The 16787-nt window shown below is 38.0% G+C and overlaps 1 protein-coding gene across 2 annotated transcripts in view; it reads left to right on the forward strand.

Moving 5' to 3' along the window:
- The window catches only part of RRP36 (ribosomal RNA processing 36), a 44726-nt gene extending 31985 nt beyond the window's left edge, over window positions 1-12741 (forward strand). For both annotated transcript variants that reach the window (XM_026695901.2, XM_087931844.1), the window contains exons 4-8: window positions 10367-10433; window positions 10740-10844; window positions 10931-11005; window positions 11174-11291; window positions 11880-12741. In XM_026695901.2, coding sequence (XP_026551686.1) covers window positions 10367-10433; window positions 10740-10844; window positions 10931-11005; window positions 11174-11291; window positions 11880-12019 — 505 coding nt within the window. In that variant the 3' untranslated portion in view covers window positions 12020-12741. The remainder of the gene's footprint in view (window positions 1-10366; window positions 10434-10739; window positions 10845-10930; window positions 11006-11173; window positions 11292-11879) is intronic.
- The last annotated feature ends 4046 nt before the right edge of the window (window positions 12742-16787 follow it).

The raw sequence follows: 16787 nt of genomic DNA on the forward strand, positions 1-16787 counted from the left end.
TGGGAAGTTTTCGACTAGTGATTTGTGATACGAAATCCAGCATGGTTATCTCGTTTGCTGTGTATACTGTCATAATAATAATCATCAGCATCTTTTTTTTTGGTAACCTCATTTTTCTGGTTCTGCTTTGTAGTACCATTTCATTACAGTGCGGTTCTCTGACATAGTGTATTTCTGCCGCTTCTGAAGTTGTTCAGCCTCCAGTAGCCCTGCAGGCTCATGCCCTAGTTGCTGAGCTATGGGACCCATGGCCTGTAGCCCACTTGTCGGCGGATGCCCAGGTTCCCCAGCACCCGACGCAGTCCTTGTTAACCCAGGCGACGACCGAGCCGATATAGGCTTCGTTTGGTTGTGTTTCACCATGATTCATTGCATGGGTTGTTGGGTGCACTCAATCCTGCTCCTCGGCTGAGACCTCTCTGGCATGGTTGGACCTGCTGGTATTTTGCACTACCGCCAGCACAGCTCTCAGCTTCATTGGAGCAGTTAAGTCCCCCGCCACGTCAAGGGGGCACCCCATGGGGGGTGCTGCGCCAGCTGGGAAAAGTAGATAAGGAAAAAACCTGGTTATGGCTGACCAACGGAACACTGAAGAAAGAGACAGCCCAAGAACAAGCTATCAGAACGAATGCAATCAAAGCCAGAATTGAAAAATTTGCTGATGACCCCAAATGTAGACTCTGCAAAGAAGCAGATGAAACCATCGATCACATACTGAGCTGTTGCAAGACAGTCACTCAGACTGACTACAAACAACGTAACAACACAGTCGCTCAGATGGTCCACTGGAACTTGTGTCACAACTACCATCTGCCTGTAGCAAAGAACTGGTGGGATTATAAGCCTGAAAAAGTGGTCAAAAATGAGCATGCAAAACTACTGTGGGACTTCCGAATACAGATTGACAAAGTTTTGGAACATAATACCCTGGATATCATAACTGTGGAGAAGAAAAGTGTGGATCGTCAACATTGCCATATCTGGTGACAACAGAATCAATGAGAAACAACTTGAAAAAATCACCAGATATCAGGACTTGAAAATCCAACTGCAGAGACTCTGGCATAAACCAGTGCAGGTGGTTCCAGTGGTACTTGGCACACTGGGTGCTATGCCTAAAGACCTAGGCAAGCACTTGGAAACAATTGGCGCTGACAAAATCACCATTGGTCAGCTGCAGAAGGCTACCTTACTGGGATCTGCTTGCATAATTCGCCGATACATCACGCAGTCCTAAATGCTTAGGAAGTGTTCAACTTGTGATTTGTAATATGAAACCCAGCATACTTATCTCATTTGCTGTGTACGCTGTCGTTTTTGTGTATAAAATAATAATGAAATATCACAAAATATCGCGACCTGGCCATCGAAACTATACAGTTAGGGATGAAACATGTAACAGTGATACTCATTGTCATTGGGGTACTTGGTACCATGTCCAAGAATTTTACAAAACACATCAAGAAATTTCAGCTTCCTGCAATAACATCAGCGGAATTACAAAAAACTGCGCTACTCGGAACATTGTATATTTTAAGAAGATATTTGGTTGATACCTAGGACTCTGGCAGCAACCCATATCAACCATTAGCACTAGTCACTGGTATTTGTGATACATTTTAAAATGTTCAGTTGACTTGAGTTTCATATTTAATGAATAAAAGAGATAATAATATGGTCACAGAGCAGCAATAGACAAAATTATCATCTTTAATAAGATAATTTAATAACATTATTAATAATAAGTAAACGTTTAATGCTTAACTATAAATGTTGAACATACTTGATATTGCATTGTATGTCATGTTTCCACTTAGTGCAGAGCTTAGGAATTGTAAATTTACCTGTCAGAAACTTTTCATGTATAATGCATTCATGTATTATGTACAAGGATAGTAGTTAGCTTTCTCAGCTGGGTGGAACCTGTAAAGATCTAAAAGTTTAAGTATCCATCTGGCAGTCTGCTTTTTCTGACTTGATCTAACAATTTTTCCTCTTATTTATGAACAGCTCTGGCTGGCCGGTTGGCTTCTGTTGTATCACAGCTCCTTATGCTTTGGTGGGTTTTGTAAATGTTGATCTGAAGAGTAATTTAGATATTAAAGCAGACAAGAATGGAAATAGAACACTTGGTGTCTCTTGGAACATCTCCCCAAATCTCTGCACATTTGCTATATATCATTAATCTTTGTTCATAGCTCTGAAGCCAGGTTTCAATCTACATACATAAATCTTTCCAAGGTGATGGGATCTGATACTTTATCAGTTCCGTCTCATCCATTCCAAATTTCAAACTGAAACCTCTGGGTTTTTTTTCCAGTGGAGGCAGGGCATCCTCTAGTGAGCTTCTCTTCACCTACTCCAGAGCAGGATGTCAAACTTGTGGTGTCACGGCGGCGTCACGCAATGTATCGTGACTTTTCCCCCCTTTGCTAAACTAAGTGTGGGTGTGGCCAGTGCGTGATGCTTCCGGCCTGCAAGCCACAATGACAGCCCTGCTCCAGAGGCAGGGCTTAGATTAGAACTAACATTGTTTTCAGTGAGAGAAAATAGCTGTGTGAAAGCCCAATATTCTGCCAGGAACTCCCTAAGTCTAGGTGGATCTCCCAAGTTTTTTTCTTACAAACATAGGCTAGGGAAAATAGACCTAGCAGGGTCATGGACAGCTGTCCATTAATATGTCCTCTCATGGTTGGTAATGAGCCAACTGACTAACCTTGAATGACACATTAATATGTCCTTTTGTCTCATTACTATGCTCTCCCCAGGAGACTAGATTGTCAGATAAGTGGCTAATAAGCTACATGATATTTGCAACAGAGGTCAATGTTGAGGCCATCATCACAGGGGGAAGAATCAAACCACCAAGCAAGCAAGGAACGGCACCTACTCCTAGGGTGAGGTGTACGTATGGTTCAAATTCTTTCCTTCAGCACCTGTCAAATAGGGAAGAGAGGGATTTGTCCCTAGATGAGAATAAAATCGAAAACCAAACCTCAAATCTGCCGGGCTTTTCCACAAAGCAGAATTCCCTTGCTGCTTAGGAAAGTCTGCAAGACTCCAGGGCTGAAGAAACTAGAATGCCTGAGCCTAACAAATTCCTTGTTGAACCCAGTATTAGCAGTGGTTTCCTAGTACAGGTAGTCCCCAATTTAAATCACAGTTGGGACCAGAATTTCCATTGCTAAGGAAGGCAGTTGCTAAGTAAGCCACATTCGATTTTTTTTTTTGCACTGTTGTTAAGCAAATAGCTGCACATAAGTGAACCGTGCTGTCGCTAAGCAAATCCAACTTCTCCCATTGACTTCGCTTAATGGAAGATGACTGAGAAGGTTGCAGATGGTGATCACATGACCCCAGAACACTGCAACTGTTGTTAATATACACTGGTTGCCCAACACCTGAATTCTGATCATATGACCATGGGGATGCTACACCAGTTATAAGTGCAAGGACTGGGTCATAACCTTTTTTTTCAGTGCTGTTGTAACTTTGAACCATCACTAAACAAATGATTGTAAGTCAAGGATTACCTGTAGCTATTTACTGTCTTATGCCTTCCACGCCCTGATACCTTTAACAAAATCCTCAGAGCAGAGTACAAGTTTCTCGGGGCAATGAGAAAATGAAAATTCTTCCATCTCCTTTCTCAGTACCTTTTCATAGGTAGCCATAGACCTAATTAAGATATCTTTGGATACTTACATGACAACTCTGGTTTTGGGAGTAATAGTAAATGAAGACAGGGAAGATATCCTAGACAGTCCTGGAGACAGAGATTCTGCAATAAAATGCATGCAGGGTTTCAGCTAAGGCCACAAGGGCTTTCCTTGCCATGTTCATCTTCACTAAGCTTCAATCCTGTAGGGCAAACAGTTATTCCAATTCTAGAAGATAGGGAGCCCGTGTAAGGCATGAACAAGTTAGCCAAGTCTCTGCCTTAATGGCAGATGCTGGGAAAAACAGCATGCAGTTCTCAGCCAAAGGCACTACAGCTAACATAACAGTTTAAGACAGCTGTAGTTGATGAACTGGAAAGTACTCTAAATTAAAATCAGTCTTCATATCAGGTCCATTCAAAAGCGGCAAACCATTCAGACAGGCCCTAGATAATGTCCTAATTGAGACTAAGGATTAAAAGAAAACTATTCTTCTAACAAATATAAAAATATGAAGCCTAAAACAGCAGGAATCAGATGTATACCAAACATTTCTATCTATTTCTTTAAAAAAAAAAGGAGCCACAAGGAATACAACTCATCTTAATGGAACCCCAAACAATTTCAACAGTCTTAATCCCAATGCTGGGGAGGGGGGGAAACGACCTTTTCTCATTGCAAGATGGGACGTGCAAACAACTCCGAATGCAATTTACCCATCAGTAGACCCATATTGTATGAAGTGCATGGAACTTAAAGAGGGCTACACCATAGAATTCATCAGCCTTAGATTACTTCACCCAATCTTCCAAGTCCAAAGGAACAAAATGCCATCTAACTGTAAATATCTAATTGTCCACAAGAGGAACACATAATAGCACAAGATTTTAGACATGAAGTAAACCAAACAGTACGAGTGCCAGATGGAAACCCTGAGATAAACAGTGAAGTGTTTCCAAAAAAAGATGCCCTGGACTTATGCACATACAGAATCAATTCATCCCACAGCATGTTCCTGAGGTGTAACTATTAGGACACCCATTATCTTTTCAAGGCCTCTCATTCAGCCTGTTGCAGCTTCCAGAGTATTCACCAAGATTATGGTGACTATTGTAGATCAGATTCCTAGAAATACACAAATATTCCTACCTTTATGACCTGTTGATAAAATTATCTTTGATTATTCAAAGGGTGCCTAGATCCTGGTGTAGACATTTCAAGGAGCTGGACTTTTTGAACAACAGAATGTCCTTCAGCCAGCAACTCCACAACTTGTTTACTCCTATGGACAACAAGTTTAAAAGGGCTTAATCTTCCTGCAAAGGAGAGAAAACAAATCATACAGCACCCAGCTATATCAGTTCTTCAAATCAGCCAAAATCAGGTTTTGGGGGGGCAGTAGAGAGCTAAATGATGATCTGTATAGCCCCAGTATCAAGGACAACAATTCATTTTTGTCCCTTCCAGTAGATGTTTCTTCTCAGAATCTAACTGTCTAAAGATCCCACAGATGTTTGCAAATACACTGATGCTGAGGAGTTTCCCTCAAGGAGATCCTAGTCAGGGGAAGTTAATGCATTTCTGCCGTCCTTTGTTCCCATTCCACCAAAAGCACAGCCTCCTTGTTCTCTTTGATGCTAATACTCTCTTAAGAGCTATGCCTTTCTTCATGAATACTGAAGCTGAATTCATATTCCTAAGAGAGATAACCTTCAGCAGGAAGATGCTGAAAAAATGGTTTTTAAGAAGAAATGGTCTAAATGGTCCATCTAAACATATAGTCCCATGTGTATGGATAACTTTAGTATGTCCTATTATAGGATACCTTGTAGAAAAGGAATGTACTGGTAGTCCTCGACTTACAACAGTTCATTTAGTGACTGTTCAAAGTGACTTATGACCATTTTTCACAGTTACAGCCTTTTCTGCATCCCCATGGTCATTTGGATGCATGGCAACTGGTTTATCTTTATGACAGTTGCAGTGTCCTGGGGTGATCATCCTTTGTGATCTTCTGACAAGCAAAGTCAATGGGGAAGCCAGATTCACTTAACAGCCCTGTTACTAACTTATCAACTGCAGTGATTCACTTAACAACTGTGGCAAGAAGTATTGTAAAATGGGGCAAAATTTATTTAACAAATGCCTCACTTAACAGCAGAAATTTGGGCTTGGTTGTAGTCATAAGTCAAAGATTACCTGCATTAGGCTTACCATAAAGATTTATTTTCTACAGTAGAGGCAAAGGATCCTGGCCACCCATTATTATTTCCAAAAAGGAAGAAAGATATCTATGGCGAACCATATATAGTTCACAGATCATTCCTTTATTTATACATTTAGATATCTTTGTCATAGTTTTCTTTATGACTTGAGCTATATCTCCCTAGTGAAACAACCCTGAATCTACACCCTGCTTCTGGAGCAAATGGGAGAGAGATACCCACACGAACAAGGGTTTTTCAAAACGTGGTTAAAAAAAACAGATCTCAGAACGCTTAATCAAGAGGCAAGGCATGAGTAATAGAAAATTGGCAACACAATGAAAAGTAAAGTGTTTATTATAAAAGGCAAAATTAATATTTGCTTTTACAAAGAAAAAAAATAAACCCTTCAATTTCACAAAGATTACTTTATTAATTCCTATGTGGCTCAGTTGGGTTTAATTTTAAGTTGGTGTACACAGGATCTCGTCGTTCCTATCACCCATCTCCTCCCACTTGTGACTGTATGACTAACTTTGTTGCTTGTATCCTTACAATTTATTTATTGATTGTTTCCTAGTATAATTTGATTGCTTATTTGTACCCTATGACTATCATTAAGTGTTATACCTTATGATTCTTGACGAATGTATCTTTTCTTTTTATGTACGCTAAGAGCATATGCACCAAAGACAAATTCTTTGGGTGTCCAACCACACTTGGCCAATAAAGAGTTCTATTCTATTCTATTCTATTCTATTCTATTCTATTCTATTCTACTCTACTCTACTCTACTCTACTCTACTCTACTCTACTCTACTCTATCTCACCTTCATAGCTTCTTGCAGACAAACACATGCATACACACAAATATAGGGTGTCCTTGGTGCTGTCTGAGCTTGCTTGTTTTTTTGTAGATGTTTCATTACTCTAACCTGGTAACATCATCAGTGCCTTCAAAAAAACCAAGCAAGCTCAGAGACCACCAAGGACCCCTGATTTTAACCCCAGGTTACAAATATTCTCCTTCATTGATACACAAATATGGCTTGCAAAATGGGAAGCGAAAAAGGAGAGACTCACCAAAATTGCTCTTGGGTCAAGTAAGAAACTCCTAGATTTCTAGCTCTGTTCTCAGCTGTCTCTTAGAAAACATGGGCTGATGAGGAAATCGTTTGTTGGAGTTTGGAGGCAGACAAGAAGTTCAGTTGTATGCTTGTGCATGTGGGAAGAGAGAAAAATGGAATGAAAGAAAGACAGCCATAACCTGCTTCACAGACCACTTACAAATTGTGGGGGGGTGACAAATATTGATGACATGCAGCTAAAAGAGCAGATGTTTGGGTGTGTCAAGCATCACTGACTTTTGGGAGTTCTTTTCCTGCTTAAGTCCTTCCAGGAACCCCGCCAAGGCCTTATAGAACTCTTGGATTGTGTTGAACCCAGTTTAAGAGAAACCCTCCCCAGAGGATGCCTATATTCTCTGCTGTTAAGAATGGATTTCACACACAGTCTAATGCAGGGGTGTCCAACCTTGGCAACTTTAAGACTTGTGGACTTCAACTCCCAGAATTCCTCAGCCAGCTGGCTGAGGAATTCTGGGAGTTGAAGTCCACAAGTCTTAAAGTTGCCAAGGTTGGACACCCCTGGTCTAATGTAATACTATCCTTTATGACCTAATGCTCTCTAAGACCTCCTCAATGAATATTTTCCTGAGACTGTGCAAGCTCAGGAGATGTTCTGACTTCTTTAAAGATATGGTAGCAGGTGCTTCAAACATTGTATCAATGCAGAACCTTTCCTCCTAAATGTAAGTCACACTTACTTTCTTTTTTAACCGTGAGTGTAGTTTATATAACTGTCAAACTGTGTCATTTCAGTGTAATGTTTTCTGCAAAAACAAAAATTAATTAAATGAATATAAGTTCTGATCTAAACATGCTTACGAGGGAGTCATGTTAAAAAAGAAATTTCTTGCTAAATATGATCCATCCTTCAATCAGAGGAGTCACTTCTGTTTGAAATATTCATACCTTGTCAGTATTGAGTAGTATCCCCATAATGAGTTACAGATTTTGCCTTTCAATTCTAAGAAAAATGAAATCTTCTCAAGAGATAATGCAGGTAGAAAGAAAACATAATGATAAAAGCATGTAATTAGATTCACAGTCTGAATGCTTTTTATTAGTGTTTTTGTCTGCTCAGTACTCTGATTGTATTAATTAATTTGCCACAGAGAGTAGAATTACTGAAATACAATCAGCCTATTAGAATCTAACTATGCCAATAGAATTAAAATACTTCCTTCAATTTTCATATTTATACACTATTATTCTCATATTAACAGAACAACAAAAGAATAAGTGAATGCAGTGGTACCTAAAAAAAATAGGGCAAGATCAAGAATTAGTCTGTAGTGTCTATAAAATGTGTCCCCATAGGAAATTAATAGAGTTGAAATGATCCTTTGCTTGAGTCCCTCAGTTTTCCTTGCCTAAGGAGATATTGCCAAGGATCAGACTTATATGGTTTCTATAAGCTTCCAGGGAAAGGCAGTATCTGACAATGAATTTTATTTGGCTAAGGACAGCACAGGGGTTCCGTTTGCTTACTTCTTTCTTTCATAGGGAGCACTGGAAGATGGGATTTTATGTGATAGGGTGTATTGGTCATTTGAGTTCATTTCCCCCCTCTAAGTGTACTTTAAATCACAATTGCATAATCTGACGCTTCAGAGTTGTAGTTGGTCTCCTCAAAACTTAGGTGGGACACCCAGAGATCTCAAAAAGTTACTATCAAATTCCATTTTTAGTACATCTGAAAGTGAAAATAGTTTAGTAGGGAGGAATCACATTAATTGTATTTAATTAAATGTAAATGAAATGAAATCCTAATCCTATTTTGCAGTGTCCCATCCAAGGTCTAAAAAAACTGTCAGGGAAATTTATTGCATTGTTTGGGTTGTGGGTTAGTAAAAGTGTTTGCAGTTTACTATACAGTAGGCTTTGTAAGTTTGCTATATAGTAAGTTTATAAAACTCACTAGAATTTACTATATGGAACACATGCTTAACTTTATACATGTAATTTATGTAGTGAAGCTAATTTTAATCAACAATGGAACAAATTAGGGATCCATATCCTTATTTCTCAACACAATATAGGCTTTCATTATGAATAAAAAAAGGAAAATTAAATTATTAAATAATTCCCTTTTGACAATGACAGAGAAATTAGAATTCAGCAGACAGACAGGTTGCATTTCCTCTATCATCTCAAAGAAGTTTTGAGATTTTCGTAGATTGTATGCATGCATTTGAATCTAATGATTAATCAGTATTAGTTAAAAGGAAGAGAATTTATCAACTGAAATTCTGTAGACTGATGATATATAGCAAGAGGTTTAGAAAACTGATATGCACTAATTGAATATGCAGCTACTCTAAGAGAATTATTGACAGAGTTGTTATTATAACAGATGATATCTTCTGAAGCTAGTGAGCCTCTTGATGTCAACTGTACTGTAAGATATTAAAGTCAGACTTACATTAATGGTGTTTTCTCTTTAATCTCCCTTCTTAGAGTTTTAAGGGGCTGGGCATATTCTTCCCTTAAAGCTGGATTTTATTTATTTGTCCTGCTGTTTAATAAACAGGACCCTAAACCACCAAAACAAGGTAACCCATGCTTTTAAAGTTAAAATTTAAAGGATGGGATTGAAGAAGAAAAAATTCTGAAGTCCTTATAATGGCCGCCAGAAAAGGAAAAGAGCAGCTCACACTTCAAAAAATTAGATTTATTCATGTTTTTTAGAAGTAACTTTGAAGAGCTAGTCTTCCTGGAAATTGCTGTTGTTGTAGCCAGAGGTTGTTAAGTTTTATGTCTTGCAGTCTTAAATTCTGAGATATTACTGGATTTTGCAAGTGTCTCCTTTCTGAAGGTTCAGGGAATTCCAGCTGACAACCCCATGGATTAGATGCCTTAAATGGCAGTTCGTTTCAAAGTTCTTTACGAAGGAGAAGATAGGCTTAGTTGATGAGAAGTGATTTCAGTACTATGGATGCAGCAAGTCCTAAAAGCATATTGAAGGATATAGTTAGATTTCCTTTATTAGTCACAGAGTCTTGCCAGCTTTGCTTAAGCTAGAAACTTCTTTGCAAAGCACAGCTGTGTGAGCTTGGAGGAAGCTGTCTGGGCTATTAGGTTACACCAGGCCACTGACTAACAGAACAATTCTTATCTGATCAATACAAAGCTGCCTCTGTAAAACACATTCGTAGAGAAGCCTGTATACTCTGGTTATTCAGTCCTTCTAAAGCCTAATGAATGAAAGACATTTGGCTCACAAAAACAATTACAAGCATATATTTTGTGTCCTGATGCCCGCTGATACTTATTTATTGTATTCAGAGAAGTAGTTTTAAGAATCAGGTCACAAATATGTAAAATGCCATGAATCTTTTTTTTCCATCAAAAAGATTGTATTTATTTTCCTGTTCTGCAGGCCTTTGGAAACTTCAGCCAAACTGCCAGTACCTTTTTTGCGACAAGTTGTGCCCGTTAAGAAAAAGGTGGGTATTCTTGTGTTGAAACACACAAAACAGATTGGTTAAAAAAAACCAAAAATGATTGACAAACATACTGGGGGAATATTTGACAATTTGAGCATCAAATTTATTTGGAAGAAAATCGTAACTTTGGTTGCAATATTTGAGAAGTCTCTTAATTTCAAAAGTGAAATGCTGAAGAGGTTGAAATGAGGGAAAGGAATATGGCCAAACTGGTATTGTGCTCCCATAATACGGGCTTCCTAGAACATACAAATATTTTCTGACATTGCTGAGATGCTAGTATTGATCTCATTTCCTCGTCCTCAGGTGTCCAGAGATCCTCGTTTTGATGACCTCTCTGGGGAATATAAACCAGAAGTGTTTGAAAAAACATATAGTTTCTTAAATGATGTGAGGAAGAAGGAGAAAGAGGTAATGATGTGACAGGGTCCTGCGTTTTTCTTCCTTCAGAATGAAAACAGGTATCCCTAGAGAGTTGGTGCTTTCCTATTTTGCAGGTTATTCAGAAGCAACTGAAGAAAAGTCAAAATGTGGAAGAGCAGAACAAATTGCAGCAGCTCCTTAAGCGAATGGTGAGTTGGTGCCAAAGAGAATTTAAATAGCCAGTTCACCCTTCTGAAGTAAAGGCAACTGGCAGAAACAAAGCTGTAGAGAGCACTGATGATAAAACCATGAGGCAAAGGAATTTGAGGAGAGGAAAAACACAACATCTTTGTTTCTTGCCCCTCTTTGTTCCTTAGACACAACAGGAAGAAGCACAGAGAAAATGCCAGAAGAAGAGAGAAAATTCCCTGGCATTCAAGAGGCAGCAAAGAGAGCTGGCCAAGCAAGGAAAGAAGCCTTTCTTCCTAAAGAAATGTAAGCGTTTCCCACTTAAGATAACAGCTGCTCTACCAACCTTAATATGATCCCCTTCCTGTATATATCAGTAAATATTATAATAATATTTATATTAGTAAATATTAGAAATATTAGGAGTCCTGATTGTGCTAGTTGATTTCTACAAATTGAAGATTAAGGAATTTATTTGTGTTTATCTTCATCATCATCACCAAGTCAGTGGAGCCCTTGATGGTATCTGTTACAAAGGCTGGTTCGAGTGGTAGCATTGTTTCTGCCGCAAACAGTCTATAAGTGTGGCATCCAACATGCCTGCACCAGCAGCGTTTACTTTCTCTAAATCATTGAATCATTTGCTAAATTATTGAATTATTCTCAAAATTATTAAACGAGGAGTGGTTTAGGATAGCTACTGCCAGTACTTAGATGAGTTTTTATATGTTATTTTCATAGCAATTAGTTACTAACCCATATCACATGATTTTTAGGATCAAGTTGAAAGATTATGTTGGCAGGAAAAAATAGTAGCTTATAGAAAATAATTGCTTAGGGTATTACGAATACTTGACTTGAATTAAAACCTCCATCCCTTCTTGACATCTACAGCTGAAATGCAGAAATTGGAACTTGCTGAGAAATACAAAGAACTGAAGAAAAGTGGGAAGTTGGAGAGTTTCCTGAACAAGAAGAGGAAAAGGAATGCTGCTAAGGATAAAAGGAGACTCCCTTTTCGGAAGGATAGCTAATGTCTGGCTACCCCCCTCAAAAGAAGACTTCAGCTACAGATTCATACTTTGTCAATTATACAGGCAACTCTAGGAAAGATGGCCTCTTGAGCTTTAAGCCAGGCAGTAAGGGTAAATAGCCAGGAATCATCCCACAATTCAGGATACTCTGCCAAGTAATTTATGTCTGCTGGGAAAAAAAATATTGTTGTGCAAAATTATGTTATTTCAATTTCACAAGCACCTCTTAAACTTTGAAAAATGAATATTTTTAGTGATTACATTTCCTGCTGCTTGTTCTTTTCTTTTTAGGGCAAGAAGTAATAGATCCCTATCAATCTGATTTTGGTCCCCTCTGCTTTTCCCAAAAATGATCTTCCTCATTAGTCCTGCTTGATTGTGGTTCTAGCTGTTTTATTTGCAGAGCTTAACAGAATAACAATAACTGATGCTTAATGAATTTCCCAGTGAACAGCAGCTCCATCTTCTTAAACTTTGGTTAGGGACAACTGTTTTTTGTTTGGGTTTTTATTGTAATATGAATGCATTTACTTTTACCGCTGAAGCGGACTACGAGCAGTCCATGTTTTTAGCAGATTTATAGAAAAATTGTATAAACATATAGAGAGTGTTACTATACAGTATGATACTGCAATTTACATTTTGACTGAGTTTGCTGGATCTCTAATTAGTATCATTGTTTCACTCGGTGTATTTAAAAATAAATTTGTTAATTTTATAAAGTAAATATTTTATTTGTTGGTACAGACTGTAGGAATAATAATGCATAAATCATCTTAGCAATACCTCATAATCAAATAAAAGTTTTACATTTTTTGAATGTTCTAGGTATGGTTAGACATGGCACATACTGACTCTCTTTCTTGAACCAATTTTGATGTTTAGAGCATCTCCTGCATTACATACCTGAGGCATGTTTATTTATTTATTTTATTTATTTATTTTATTTATTTTATTTGTCAATCACTTACAAGATAATAGATATAAGTATAAACCTGAGTAAGAATACAGGAAATAGGTATGAATAAATGGGGACAATAGGACAGGGACAGTAGGCACAATGGTGCACTTATGCACGCCCCTACAGACCTCTTAGGAATGGGCTGAGGTCAATAGTGGTTAGTTTGAGGTTAAAGGAGTGGGGGTTAGAGGATGTAACAACAGAGTTAGGTAGTGCATTCCAGGCATTGATCACTCTGTTGCTGAAGTCATACTTCCTGCAATCAAGTTTGAAGCGGTTTACGTTGAATTTGTATCTGTTGTGTGTGCTTGCATTGTTGTGGTTGAAGCTGAAGTGGTCATTAACTGGTAGGACATTGTAGCAGATAATTTTGTGTGCTACGCTTAAGTTTAACCATAGCCGGTGTAGTTCAAGATTGTCCAAGCCCAAAATCTCAAGCCTGGTGATATAGGATATTCTGTTGTGAGCAGAGGAGTGTAGTACTCTTCTTGTGAAATACTTCCGGACTCACTCGATTGTATTAATGTCTGATATGCAGTGCGGATTCCAGACTGATGAGCTGTATTCGAGCATTGGTCTGGCAAAAGTTTTGTATGCTCTAGTTAGCAATTCGATATTTCTGGAGGAGAAGCTTCATAAGATTAGATTTACAACTCTTAATGCTTTTTTGGCAATGCTGTTACAGTGAGCTCTGGCACTTAGGTCATTTGATATGAGAACTCCAAGGTCCTTGACAGAGTGAGGATCATCAACGAGGTCATATCCGCCTAGTTTGTATTTGGTGTACTGATTTTTTTTACCAATGTGTAGGACAGAGCATTTGTTGGTCAAGATTTAGAGTTGCCAGATGTTTGACCATTCAGACACATAATCAAGGTCGCTTTGAAGGATAGTAGCATTGTCAGTGGTGTTGAATTGTTTTATGTCATCCGCAAAGAGGATGCAGTTGCTTGTAAGGTGATCGCAAAGGTCATTTATATATAGTATAAAGAGTGTGAGTCCTAGAATTCTGCCTTGGGGGACACCGCTGTTAACTGGAGCAGGGCTCCCTATTTTTACTATTTGTTGCCTGCTTGACAGGAATGCAGTAATCCACTTATGGAGGGATCTGGAAATACCGTAAGAGTTTTAACAGTAGTTTGTCGTGTACCACTGAATCAAAGGTTTTGCAGAAGTCTATGTAAATTGCATCTATAGCTTTATCCTGGTCAAGTAGAGTAGTCCATATGTTTTTGCGGTGTAGGAGTTGTAGATTGCAGGACATTTTTTTCCTGAAACCAAATTGTTTTTTGGAGAGTGATGAATTTGTTAATGATTGATTCCATGACTTTGCACGTGACTGAGATTGGTCTGTAGTTTTCAACCAGGCTGAGGGTCACATTCTTTGAAGATAGGGATGACCGTAGCTAGGGACCATAGGTTTGGTAAGGAGCTGGTTCTGAATGATATCTCATATATAATGCTTAGGGGTTCCGCTATGGCAGAGGAGAGCTTTTTTAAGAAGTATGCATATAATTCAGAACCGGTTAGTGGTCCCTGGGATCGAAAATTATGAGTTTGGTGGTCCCTGAGTTCCAAAAGGTTGGCAACCCTGATCTAGACAAAGGATTCCCCTTCATCTTCTTATAGATTGACTGAAATGCATTTGATCATCTAAACCACTAAAACAGAGAAACCCCTATAGGTACCACCTAATGTATCCTTAAATGAAAAGCAGAAGTGCAGATTGATTTGTTTCTACAGTATTTCTCTTCTGGGTATACTTGCAAACTTCCTGAGAAAGAAGTTTTACATAGTAGGCTGACTATGCTATAATAAAATTAGCTGTTTTGGTATGCGCTCATGAAAATGAATGACCCAGATACAGATAAGAAAGTTTCTTCAGTGAAAAACATGTGTGATTAAAGCAACCATTGGGAACTATAAAAAGCAATGAGAACCTTTGTGCCCAAGGAAAAGAGGTAGTTAGGGAGAGAGAGATGAACTAAATATACCTGCTGCATGTTGCAAGCAAAAGAGAAGCAGTAGTGCAGTAAATTAAATGTAGAGATTCAAAGTTGATTTCATTCTAGCTGGATGCTGAGAAAACCCTTAATAATTTACTTTTTTTTCTTCCAAGTTTGTCAATGACTCTTGAATGGATGCTATTTCAATCTCTTAGAGATGAACTAAAGGTTTCAAATTGAAGTTTAAACAGCCAATAGTTTGAAAATGAGGCAAGTTTTTCTCCATTTGTTGTAAAAAGCAACTTCATAAGTCCTCTGCCAATTGATTTATTTCTTATTTCAAATATTTATTAATCACTTTATAGCTAATAGTTCTCAGCTACCATCCCATTTTTATTAAATGAAACCTGTGGAAATAATCAAAATACCTTAAAAATCAAAGAAAACAAAAAGCAGCACAGAAAAAAATTAAAAATCTTAAAAAATCATAGTTATTTTAAAAGTGTTCATATTTCTCTGAAAAGTATCTTTCAAACCACATTTCAATGTTGTTTCTTTTAATATGTCCAGTCCTCCTAGAGTGCTTGAAGAATATATAAAAATTTAATTTTCCTGGATTTGAACAACTTCCCAGTCAGTGCAAGAAGCATGGTTTGGTCTTTTATTTTTCCAACAAAGTCTTCCATTTCTCCCAGATCATTATAATGAAGACCATCCTTTGTATGGTTTTGGTTGTTTTGTTTATTCTCTAGGGAGCACAAGTGAAAATTGATCTTTTTCTGCTGCCAGTTGTCTATGTTTCTAAAGAATGAAAATATTTTCCTGTTTAAATTATAAGAATTTACAATATAAACAAGAATACTAAAGAAGGGAGAAATAGAGTAGTTTTGTGAAGACAAATGATTGGATATCTGGCTCAAATATTTACAAGTGTCCCATTTTATACAGTATATTGTAATTAGGTCCATCTTAACTACTCCCTCAGATTCCCTGCTGTTCCTGGACAGTTGGGAATTACTGCTTTGTATCTATTGGGCTGTAACTTATATCAACAGTGTACAGCAGCAGTTCTGGTTGGAAATTATAGAGGTTACAGTCAAACATCCCTATAATGCACCAACTTTAGGGAGGTTGTGATAGTCCTTGCTTCAGTGAATTTGTTTTTACATTTCAGATGAGGCTTGAGGCCCAGATGAGAGTTGAACCCAATGTCTTAGATTCTTTTGAGCGAGCTTTGGGTGAGGCAACTTTAGAAGCAAAGGTTTCTGACCTGGGCTAATATTTATCAGGAAAGTTTATGGGGTAATGTGTAGGGTCTATTGAGATTATTGGAGTGTAATCTTAGATGTATAAGAGATTGCATCCTAAACTATATCCTTCATTTATTTATTTTCAGAATTTACATGACTGCCTATCTTGTATATTGATCCTAGGCTGCTCACAACAATCAATAAAAAGAAGGATAAAAGCAAAACCACCTTTCCTGCAGGCACCAGACCAAACAACCTCACAGATGAATCTCCATCCTAGCTCAATATCGGGGGAAAAAACCAGGTGTTCATGGTCTTCCAAAAGTATAATAAAGTAGGGATCCTTCAGATTTTAGGAACAGCAAAGTTATCCTTTTTAATAAATAGGGCTTCATTGCTATGGGGAAAGACATGTGCTAATTCTAACATATCTTATTTTGGCCATTGGTCATTTTCTGGGAGGTGGGAATTCTGGTACTCCCTTTACCTTGAAGTGTGCCAGATTGGGGAAAAGCTTAACTATATACGATGCACCAGTTAGAAAAAATCTGCTAATTTTCTTCATAGCTGGAAAAGAAGGTTATTTAAGATTTTAGTGCCAGGAACAGAGA

The sequence above is a fragment of the Pseudonaja textilis genome, chromosome 1 (assembly GCF_049901715.1).
Source record: "Pseudonaja textilis isolate UNSWEBS1 chromosome 1, rPseTex1.2, whole genome shotgun sequence".
NCBI classification, from domain to species: Eukaryota; Metazoa; Chordata; class Lepidosauria; order Squamata; family Elapidae; genus Pseudonaja; species Pseudonaja textilis.